The sequence below is a fragment of the Ambystoma mexicanum genome, chromosome 8 (genome assembly GCF_040938575.1).
Source record: "Ambystoma mexicanum isolate Mex_15411 chromosome 8, UKY_AmexF1_1, whole genome shotgun sequence".
NCBI classification, from domain to species: domain Eukaryota; kingdom Metazoa; phylum Chordata; class Amphibia; order Caudata; family Ambystomatidae; genus Ambystoma; species Ambystoma mexicanum.
The window spans coordinates 397,420,090-397,432,333 of record NC_090929.1 but is presented as its reverse complement, the minus strand read 5'-3'; the positions used below and the strand labels follow the sequence as shown (position 1 = coordinate 397,432,333).

General features: G+C 39.5%; 1 protein-coding gene across 5 annotated transcripts in view; it reads right to left on the bottom strand.

Moving 5' to 3' along the window:
* CDK5RAP2 (CDK5 regulatory subunit associated protein 2) overlaps positions 1-12,244 on the bottom strand; it is a 2,172,192-nt gene that overhangs the window by 1,896,013 nt on the left and 263,935 nt on the right. For all 5 annotated transcript variants that reach the window (XM_069609888.1, XM_069609889.1, XM_069609892.1 and 2 more), the window contains exon 8: positions 8,493-8,640. In XM_069609888.1, the coding sequence (XP_069465989.1) occupies positions 8,493-8,640 (148 nt within the window). The remainder of the gene's footprint in view (positions 1-8,492; positions 8,641-12,244) is intronic.

Genomic DNA, 12,244 nt, shown 5'->3' with positions numbered 1-12,244 from the left:
TGAACGCTGTTTAGAAGGCAGACTAGATGACTCACAAGTATTCCTGTGCAAGTACAGGAAAAGACAATAGACAATAATACACACAAAAAAACAAGTGTTGATCGTGAGATGTCTAGCCCTGATGCAGCAAAATTGCCACAATTAAATAGTGCTGACATAAGCACACTTATAGAAGATATTTTGAATCAGAAACTCAGTGAAGCAAAACGCATGGTGACTAATCTAAATAATTCTGCTGACGTACTTAGAACAAACGATTATTCGTTATATAAGGAGCCTGTAATCAACTCCACGCAAAATGGTGGATATACATCTACATCAGAGTATGATTCCAATTACTGGAACAAAGATGCTTAGAGACCTGTAACTCAAAATCTAAGACGTCTTGCCTTTCCAAATGTACCAAGCCTTGTAATATACTATGTGTTTGATGAAGGAGGACCGAGCTCACTTAACAGACATTACCTCTTATCTTTATTTAGCGAAATACCTGAAGACTAATATCATCTGCTGATATCCAACTTGTGGACTTCATTCATAATGAGAGATATGATTATGTTAGATTGATTAGAAACTCACCACTGGTAAGGACATTAATATTAAAGGAGGCGGGAGCCTTACAAAAGAGGCTTTCATGTATTGCAATTTCAGGATGTTGTGTGTAGTGACGCTCCTAAAAATCAGGAGTTTAACACACATATGCCAGTGGTCTCAGGTAATGATAGAAGTGGAGCCCAGATACCAGTAGATAAAGAATATGATAGAACAGCACTAGTGGAAGCAAGGTCTCACTTGATCGACATGCAGGAATGGAGGTCTCTTGCAATGTCACTTAGAGAATCGATAGAGAATTTAAAATCGGCAAGGAAACCGCTTTAGCCAATATGAGAACTTTAGCATTGTCTCTTGGAATACAAGGGGTTACTCACAAATGGTTACAAATAAGGAACTTGTGAGTTCACTAGAGGAGTAAGACTTTGTATTATTACAAGAGACATGGGTAATTGGAAATTTGTTGTGGGGTGGCTATGGTGCCATAAATCTGAAAGCGAATAAAGACTCATCTGGTCGCCCCAGTGGAGGTCTCTTAATGGCGTACACATCAGATGTAAATATCACCATGATGTCCAATCAGCTGATAATGGATTGCGTGATAATCGGAACCTTTAAATTAAAAACAACCCCAACAGACATAGATATTATGATAATTAATATTTATTGGAATGTAGTGTCACGCACGAATTAACAGCATATCGGTCTGTTGGATTACCTAAATTGCAGGATAGCGGACTGGCTTGAATTATATCCAATGGGGGCACTTTTATTAGCCGGTGATCTGAACGCTGACTGCAATCTAGAGATTCCTGATGCTACTTGGGTGTAAGCATCATTAAGAGCTAATTCTACCTCAGCAACAAAGTATATAGAGGTTGCGTATGGCTGGAATTTGCCTCAAATTTGGGAATGCAACCAATGTATAACACCACTCCTACTTGGCAAACTAGAGGTTTGAATTCAATTCTAGACTATACAATAGTAAGCAATCATTTTATTGAAGTTAGATGTAATCTGAAAGTTCATGGTATTAAGGAAAGTGATCATGCAATGATATCAACATGTTTTCCCTGGTATAAACAAAAACGGATGAGTTTTTTTATGTGATGTACGCTTGGAAATTAATGCAGCAGGAAATAGGGTTAAATGGACCAGTCATAACCATAAAAGGTTAATTCTTTACTCTTACATGACTATCAGATTTATCCGCTTGAGTGGAAATTGGTAACCTACTCCGGTGGAACTTTCAAAGATTATATACAACAAACGTTAGACAGAACAAATGTAAGGAAAACATATGATCAAAAAATAGCACCTAAGAGTATTCATGTGTTTGATAAAGAAATAAAGGAAAGAAAGTCACAACTGCGTAAAGATGCGCGTAGTATAAAAAAAATCAAAGTATACCTCAGACGAAATTATTTAAAAAATCAAGAATTGTAAACAAGTATATAAAAATTGGATCATATCCCATCGAGCAAATATGGCTCAAAGAGATGGTGAAGCAATGATATCAGCTATGGAAGGTAACCGTACTCGCAAAATTTGGTCACTCATAAATGGCACTGAAATTACGCAGTTGCAGCTCTCAATGAATCCGATAGCAGGAGACCTATGGGTGAAAAACTTTGAGAAATTATGTAACTGTTCGAATGTGAAGGAAATTATCAACTATAATAGCATCCATCCATGGGTTTTGGACATTTCAACAAAGAACATCTTGAAGTATATTAGAAAGGCAAAAGGGTCGTCCACCCCTTGTCCAAATCATTTATCATACACTACTTTAAAACATAATAGTGACTTATGGGCCAACCTATTGAACTGCTTATTTAACCAGATCATAAGGGATAAAATTATTCCGCTATCTTGGAAGTTGTCATATGCAAGCCTAATATTCAAAAAAGGTAACCGACTTAGCCCTCTAAACTACCGACCAATTATGCTATCAGATGTTGAATCAAAAATATTTACTGCAATAGTCCTGGAAGAAATAAATAAATGGATTAACCTCAATAATATCCTGGATATAAGACAAATAGGTTTTAGAGAATCAATGGGAACGGATATGGGAGGTTTGATAGTAACAAGTCTGCAGGAGAAGGCTAAGACGAAAGGTAATCAAGCTCTGTATATTGCATCAATGGACCTCTCCATGGCCTTTGATAAGGTTGATAGACATATACTGTGGAGGACTCTTGATGATCTAGGAATGGATAAAGGTCTATTAGAACTCATAATAATGCTATATACAGATACCGTATTGAAAGTACGCCTAAGTAATAAAGGCGATTTATCAGAACAAATTATTGCGAACAATGGACTGCGTCAGGGTTGTAGACTTGCTGCTACATTATTTAGTCTATATGTATCCCGGGTAGGTGAAATTCTGGATACTAGCGGTTTATTCTCCCCGAAGATTGGTAATACAACCATAAAGTGGACTGCATACGCAGATGACTTTCTCCTGTTCGATGGAACAAAAATTGGTCTGCAGAGAATGATACTTCTTTTGAAGTATTTATAAATGAAAGAAAACTGCTAATAAACCCAAACAAAACGGTGATTTATCAAACAGGGACCAAACCACTGAAACAAGAATCTTTGGTAATGTTTTGTGGTGGCATAAAAATAAAAAAATCAACCGATTTTGAAATATTTGGGTTATACATTCTCCAGTACACATGAAGAAGGAACTCAAAATGAAAGCATTTTGCACTGCGAATCAGATGTTAATAATAGAAAGGAGATATGGAAAATGTACTTTAAGCGCTTGTATTCTATTCTACCGCACAAAAGCAATCCCAAAATTGGCTTACGGCCTTGAATTCTGTTCAAGTGATTTGTTGCCATATCTAAAAAACATTGAAGCATGTATATGGCGTAAGGTATTGAGACTCCTACCGAAATGTATTCCTATGGAAATGATATGCTATGAACTAGGATTGACATCGTTACTGAGTATAGTATATCACAAAAAACTAAGTTTACTGCGTAAGTGTCTTCTTGGAGAAACAAACTCATTGTATCAAACTCTGGGAAAGGATCTAGATGGAGTTTTTATGAAAGATCTAAAAAAGTTATGTGATAAGAAATTATTGGATCTCAGACTTACAAATGAGACCTTAATAGTAAACCCACGGAAAGTGAACGAATTGATAAAAGCATATGACTGGCTAGAGAACAACGTGGTGGTTCTAAATTCGTCTTTATATACACAGTTAATCTCCTTTTGAAAATGGTACGCAGTACCAGAGAAATACTTAATGAAATATCCATCGAGATCCTTTCGTAACTCAACAATGAGATTCCGGTTTAACGTTTTGAATACCTATAAGATACAAAGCATTTGTGCCAAAAATGAGATGATTTACAAAACTTGCAGACATTGTAATATACCTGATACAAAGGAATCACTATTACATCTGTTATTGATTTGTCCAAGACTGATGAAGCAAAGGATTGAATATTTATCAAAATTTGTCAATGATACATCAAATGTAAATATAGAAAATATTTGGTACGAGATGCTTCACGGTAACTCAACGATAATGAAAATACGAGTTAATGAATTCTTGAGGATAATATGTGATGTAACATGAATTACTGAAATACGTGAAACGAACTGAAGGATTATATGAGATGTTATGAATTACTTTTATACGTACTGTTTAAAATGATGAAGTTTTACGTGTTTTAATGTGATGTAAAATGGTCTTTTAATGTTTGGTAATTTTAAGAAAGGTCGTTTGTTTTAACAAAGTGAATTATTATCTTAAGGTATACACTTTAGTTTTTATAGGATTGTAATGAGTATGATTAGTTTGTTTGTATTGGTTTAAATTGTGCATTTTAAATAAATAATTGAATAATTTTGTAAAGGTTTATAAAAACCAAAACAATAAAGATAATAATAATAATAAGGCCTTTTTACGTAAAGAAATCTCATCAATACGGCCCTTTTCATTCTTCCTTGCATACAGCTTACACAGGCTATTTATAGCAGCACCACCATAAACCTTGGTGGTCATGGAGACAGGCTAGCCAGCAACAGCTTGCAAACCCACTTTTTACTTTAGCAATCGACACAGTTCCTTGAAAGAAGCAACTGGGATGAGTCCTGGTCTATTATTTTTTAACACTATCTGTTAATAATTCTAACAAGATAATACTTTCTGTGTAATGTAGAAGGCAATTTGTGTTTTGTTCACTTTCTTCAACTGCCTGCATTTTGTAGGTCACAGTGTTATTGAAGCATTTTGAATCATGAGCATGCTATTCACATTGCGTTAATACACATGTAGAATTGTGTAAAATGAAAATGGTCTTAAACTAGTGCTGCATTTCTGTTTCATTTTCCTGTTTTGATCTGTTTTAATAGAGGGAGCGCAGTTGCAGCATCATGGGCACTTCATACTTACGTTTTCTTTTCATCACAGAAGCACATCAATTGCGTTTCAGGTATCGAAGTTTTAGAAGAACCTCCCAGCAGGCCGTAATTTGGCATTTGTGAGAAGGAAAAGCTTTTGGTATTCTATATGAAGATGTGTTTTATTTAGTCTTAAGATTGTATGTGTCCATGTGCATGCATGAAAGGGCACTGTACGTAGTTTGTTGTCTTGGAGAGCAGGCACTAGCTGGGCATGTAGTCTGAACTTTACTAACTCCCTTTCTGACCACCCGCTCAACGCAAGCGTGTATAATGGATGCCGATAGAAGCAGTGCTGTATATATTTTCAGTGGCACAGATTGTACAGGTACCTCTGAACAGGACTGCTATATATTCAGACAAAGTAGCCAAATTAGTCAGCAGAGCTGCTATACGCATGTCATGGCACAGGGCCAATTATTCACAGCAGAGCTGATTACATCATACCCACATTTCCTAGCAGGACTGCTATGTTTTGGGACAGTACCTGAATTTCTTAAAAGAGCTGCTGTAATGACAAAGCACGAACATGTGTTGGCATTTTCTGCGAAGAGCTAAAGTACCGAGCAAGAACAGTTTGACCTCTTCCCACAGGTTTCACTACAAAATTCCTGAATCCCATTACTGCGATATAGAAAACCTTGAACAGAAAACAAAAAATGTCCCCCAATGAACAGGTGGGGAAGGGCGTTGGGTAGGGGTATTTAATCAAGTGGGTGGATGGGGAGTGGGTGTGCTGCGAGCGGTCTCCCCTGCTTTAAAAATACAGAAAATGTGTTTTACATATTTTTGACCTTGCAGTAACAAAGGTGGTATTTTCACGTACATAGTTCCCACCACCCTCCTTAGCTGGTGTGATGTACACTGGCGGACAGTGTGAGATGATGGCAATGCTGTCATATACTTAAATCCCTCAAACTCTGCCTTGCGCTTTTCAAAACTTCTGCTTCTCTCATGTCACATTACTGAGTTCCACTACCAAAACTCTAGCACATTTCAAAGCCTCATTATGAATCTACTGACTCATGTAGGATAGTCCAATCAGGCTGAGAGATTTTGACAAGCCAGTTATATAAGGCAAGCCTCACATGGAACTGCCAGTGCCATAACCCTATGTGCCTTTGCAAGTCAACAGCCTGTTGGGAAAGGTAGCTCAGTTGGTCAATAACCCTGATGCAGAGATCATTGTGTAACCTGTTAGTTCAAATCCTGTTGATAGGTGAGCTAATGCATCTGCATCAGAGGTATGTGTTTAAGCTGCAGGTAACATTCAAGTGTAACAGAGTTTACTTAGCTTTCGACTTATCAAAAGGACTAATAAATGTTCAGTGATTCAGAACACACGCCTCTCATCGGGATCATACAATTACTGTGCCTTTTTTAAGGCGACCACTGAAAATGTTGAAGTTTTTATTTCGACCCCATATATATGTGGGGGGGGGGTTGGGTACAGTATATAATGAATGTAGGGAGTAGCAGTGGGTTCCAGGGGTCTCCCCCTGAAACTATATGGGGTGAAAAGGGTGTTCAATTGTATTGTTTAAATAAGCATTTTTGGTGGTCGCAGTAAAAACGGCACAGTGATCACATAGATCCCCTCTCATCAGGCCTGCTATACCTGTAATGGCTCAGAAAACAAACACACACACACACACTAACTTTATAATTCCCAGCCTAATGGCCAAAAGAAGGTTTGCACACATCTAAAAAAGGAGCCCCCAATGGTAAAGCTGCGCTGGATTTGTAAATGGAAAAGGCATTTTCAGCTTTTTAAATATTTATTAGTGCTATGTCAAAAGACAAAAAGGAGAGAAAGAGTAACTCTGAACCTAAGCAATACAGGAGAACAATGTGAGGGGTGGGGGAGAGAGGCTGCGAGAACAAAGAACATATTAGACAATCCAAAACAGGAATTCAAGCAACAGGAAGAGAGAGACCAACGAGCTACATAAGAGAGCAACAAAGAAAGTGAGTATCGAAACACAGGTAAATAATAGGACACACACATAATAGGAGTGAGGGATAGAAGCAGAGCAAAAGAGACATATAGAGACAGTAAAATAAGAAAACACAGATCCAACAGCAGACGGGGAGATCCGGAAATAGAAAATCCAGATTAGAGAAATGCAGACCAATAACATAAGAGGCACTGCAAGAAAGATAATCAAAAGGAGAAGCAACCACAACAGAGAAAATGAAAAACAGATATAGCCAGAGTATTGACATGAGAGAGGAAGAGGAGTTCTATCAACTGATACAGAACAATGTAGGAGGGAAACAGCAATAATAGAATGCCTTTCGTCCAGATTTGTATGGTCTTATCTGTCTGTCTGTCTGTCTGTCCCTACGCTCTTATGCCTGCAGGCTTTGTCGATGTGCATTACAAATAAAATAAATAAATGGAAGAGTGTCAGAGCAACAGACCTCAAAACGTGGTATAGCAAGAGTGAGCGGCAGAACAGAAAGTGAGAGTCCGGGGAAACAGAGTAGCAAAGGAAAGGAGAGATGGAGCAAAAACATGGAGTGGCTGTCAAGCAGGTATTGCCAGGCAGCAACAGTTGGCCCGAGAGGTGATGCTGGTAGAGTGAGGGACTTGATTTATGATGTAACTAGCTGGCATCTGTAGTAGTTCCCAACAGAGTTTTGGTGTCCCAAGTATAATGAAGATGAAGCTGGGTAGTAGGCATCAACAAGATCTTTGTCACTAATGTTTTCGAACACAGTTTTAATTTTACGCACAAATTGGATAGTTGTCAGATACTTTTTTACTCTCTTGCGAAGAAACGCATTTTTACTCTTGAAATTGGATTTACTCTCCAATTCTAAAAGCTGGAAGTAAAATACTCACGCCAAAATCCTACCTGTAGCACTGGTGACAACTATCATGCTAATTATATATATTATATATCCCCAGGTGTAAAGCAAACTACACTTAAGAAGAACTACAAAGTTCATAGCTTCAAAATGTAATAACCCAAAACATATTAATCTCCTCATTGAAATACATAAGAAGACATACTCGGTTCTGATGCTTATTTGTTGCTTGTTTAGTTAAATTCAGTTCCGTGAGAGTTGGCCTTAAAATCAGTGAACATATTGTCACACTGTGGACATTTCATTCTTAATGGGTAGCAGAGTATCTGCTGGCTACCAGCAATGTCTCAGGCTCCACACTTGTGTGAAGTGCTGCATGGTTTCCAAAACAGTGAAAAGAATATGGTAGAAGACTATCTGGGATGCAATAGGCACTGGGGTCAAATAAAATTTACAGAAAGAAGCAAAACGTTTTGAGCTTGTAGCACGAATATGGCAACAACCAGCTAAGTGATATTTAAAAAAAAATCACAATAAAAAAAAAGACACAACTCAAACCAATTAGGAATTTTAAAAAGGCATTAAGGAACAATAACAGTAGCGAGGACAACATATATTTCATTTAAAAAAAGGCAATGGTCTACTGAATTCATCTAAGTATATGTCTTATTAACGTAGATCTATTTAGATTTACCTCAATCTCGCCATCCTTTTTGTGCAAACACTCAGTTAATTCTTTAATTTTATCGTCCATGTATCTCTCATCACAGGGTCTTGCATGAGCTTCCTCTTTAATTGAACCTCCTTTGCCTTTCAGAGCCAGATTCGGCTGCTCAATTACTCTGTAATAACAAGGCTGTGTTAATCCTACAGTAAGATAGAGAAATTATCATATAAACATGCAACACACAAAATGGATATCCGAGTTGAGATGAAATCCTTTAATTAACAATGTTTCTAAACATATTTTGGCTTTCCTGCAGCTTCTCAACCCTGCTAAATAGGGGACTGCAAAAATAGGTTCCAAATCTGGGTATCAGAAGAAAATATAGAAATGCAGTCCTATGCACAGCCCTATAGATAAGGTGCGTATTGTGCCTTTTTACGCATGTAATTATAGCCATTACGGAGCATTTCATTTTCTTCCGCGTACCGTTTACGTTGTATTTATTTTCATTAAAAAGCATACTTTCCTGCACTAGATGGCAGTAGAGGGCAAAAGGAGTCTTCAATGTGCACCAGTGAAGTGTTGGTGCACAGTGCTGGAGTTTATGGAATGCAAGCACCTATAGAATGAAATGCAGACCACAGGCGTCCTCTAGGGAATGTCTCCAGGGACTGTTTTGCTGCCTTCCCAGACATCTGGGATGATTCCCATGGGGGCCTGGAGCTCCGCATGAGAGGAGTAAAAACAAAAACAAAGGACATTTCGCCTATGGGGGGCCTTTATGGGTCAGTAATATCTTGGCTCAGTCGAAGGCTTGAGGAGGAGGCTGTTACTGATACGATTGCCCAAGGGACGTGGAGGCAAACATTAAATAGCAAACATTAAATAGCAGCATGAACAGTGAGCTCCCATCCATGAGACTCCCAACAGTACAACTCGCACAATTCAAGGACCTTAAACTTAAAGTACAAGGTGAAATCACGCCCACTACCAATCATGCTATGTCACATGCCAATCATGCTTTGTCAAGTTGCGAATGCTTTTTCCACACCACACCACGTGGCAAGAGTTCATTGCGCGGCCCCGCCCGCCCCTTCCCAGTCTCTCTTTGAGACATGTATCCAGGGCTTGCCCTCGACCCTCCCCTCGCGAGATGTTCCTGCGCACGTGTCCACTGTCCTTCACTCGACAGGAAGAGTAGCCCTGGGCTCGCAGCTGAGACAGGAGGCCATAAACGCCACTGGGTGGTGACGCCAAGAGACACCAGCCAGGTGAGCACCCGCCCTTTCGCTGCAGCTATCTGATCTGCGTTTGGACACTTTTTCCTTCGATCGCTCCAGTTATAGAATCTGCTCAGGCCGACGTTCAAGCACTGCCAGTTTACCAGGTCTCAGCTAGGCAGGCACAAACTCAGCGTCTGTGGCTCTGCAGTTCGTTAAGTGCTCAGGTTACAAACTAATTTCTTTTATCAGTGGCAGAGCCTTTCATATGCATGATGCAACATTTCCAAATGAAAGAGCTCACAAAACACCAGTTACCTTGCACATATGTGATAGTTAAAGTGAGCAACACAAAGCGGCCATTTAACGATGTGTTTATATGAACACATCATTAAATGGGCGCTTTAAATCCATGATGTCTACTAGCTTGACGTGCACAAAAAGTTGCTTTAAGTCTCTAATCAAATGTTTTCAACATCATGAATGACAATGAACTGGAGGTTGGTTGCAAATAATCTCCATATCTGAGTGTATTACACAACTTCTTTTATTAAATCACTGAAAGTACAGTGGGGTTAACTGGATTTTTGGGACTTCTAGTTTACCATTCAGGCTTAACATGTTGATGTAAGGATTTACATGTTGCCATGTGGCATTAATATGCAATTTGTGTTTTTGGAAGTAAACTCTTTAAGACATCATTACTGTAGGCCTTCAAATCCAAACTATTTGTACGGAGTAACGCTTGGAAGGTATGTGGCCAAATTTGCAGAGTGGATTAAAATCCCTGCTTCACTGTTCAGCCAAGGTTTGTGATCCTGGTCCCCTGTCCCCATACTCCACCCTGCCTCCCACCTCATCTGTCCGGCCATCCTACTCCCTCCTTTTTGGATACAACCAGAGGACCACTAGTTCCTTTTTTCCACTTCCACCACTGATGTGATTAGTGGTCATGGGCTGAATTTGCTGTGATGCGTGTTATGTCCGAGATGCAGATTCTTGACTATCTATGAGGAAACCTATCAGGCAATCAAGACTGCTCTCCTAGAATGGAAGTAGAAGATGGGGAAGGTACAGACAAGTCTTTAATACTCGAGGAGTTCATGTGAAGTTATATTAAACAAGCAGCAAGGAGTAAGCCAAGAGACAAACTTTGTCATGTGCATTACATAAATGGTCCCTACTATTAATGCTACAGGTCGAACAGTGGAAAAGGGGCCAGTCAGGTTGAGTAGTAACTAGTTGGAAATAAATCACTTGTAGTAGCAATTTCTATTTTTGATAAAAAGGCACAGTGGCTAAAGTATTTGTCCAGGATCACACACTTTAGTGTTGAAGCAGAGCTTTGGGACCAATCTTCAACTTATGCACTTGCCTGCATTTCTTCCTAAAAGTCAGAATTATGTTTTTTGGCTTTGTACACAAACAATAAACCAGTAAAACTATGAATATGCCCACCATAATGCAAGTCAGCTTACATGCACTTTTTGGTTATTTGAAGTGATATTGCTAACTAGTGTCTGGCGATCCACATTATTTTCCTGCAGCAGACAGCAGGAAAGGTAGATTAGCAGTTTGTGACTTTTACTAAGATTATGTGTGCAAGTTCCTGTAAGTAAATCATATGCCAACAATTGCTTACTCACACTCCCTCTGCAGGCAATACATCAGTCTCAATCTATAGTAGTTCTTAACAGAGTTTCTAGGCTCTATTTTGAAAATGAAGCTGTTTAAGTACCAGGTACTTGTGAGTTATTTTATGGCAGAATATTTTCCACAAGTGTAATAAAATCGTTAAAGCCAAGCCAGACAACTTTGATCTACAACTCTTTTGGGCTACGGGTCTGATTTTACGTATGCATTGGGTGTATGTTGGATACATTTTACTCTTGCAGAGGAGAAAACTCATTTTCACTCTCTTGAAATTGCATTTACTCTCTAATTTGAAAAATCATGCGTAAAATACTCCCACCTCAAAATCTTATCTGGAGCACTGCCTATGCAAGAACCATATGTGGCATATGTGCCTCTTATATCACATTATCCGAAATTCACTTCTGTGATCCTCAATTTCTGAAATATATTTCTGCGACGATAGTGTCAGAGAAGATTCTAATACGAATCCAGTGGGGTGGGGAAGAGAAGATGGATGATGGTATTCTTACATAAATAGTTACAATGCGGGTGGCACTCGAGAGCCCGACCAATATGGCCGCGGGTCTGTGAAGCTCTCCGGCAACCCTAGTAATCCGGAAAAAATCCTGCCGACTCTAGCGCTATTTTGGCACCCAGATGCGGTGCGCCGGTGGTGAAATCCCTTGTGGCCCTGGAAGGAGGGGGCTTGCGCCTGTTCCCGAGGGTGCGGCTCCGGTTGAGCGACTTGGAGTCCCGGCGAGGAGTGGAGGAGGGGTGGACCTGGAGGAGAGACGCCGCCGCTCGGGAGAACTGCCCGCGGGAGAGCACCCTCCTTGCTTGGAGCTGAAGTGAAGCTTTCGCTTCTACTTGAGGGGGTGGAGGTGGGGCTGCCAAGGCCGCCCTGCATCTGGCAGCAGTGTAGCG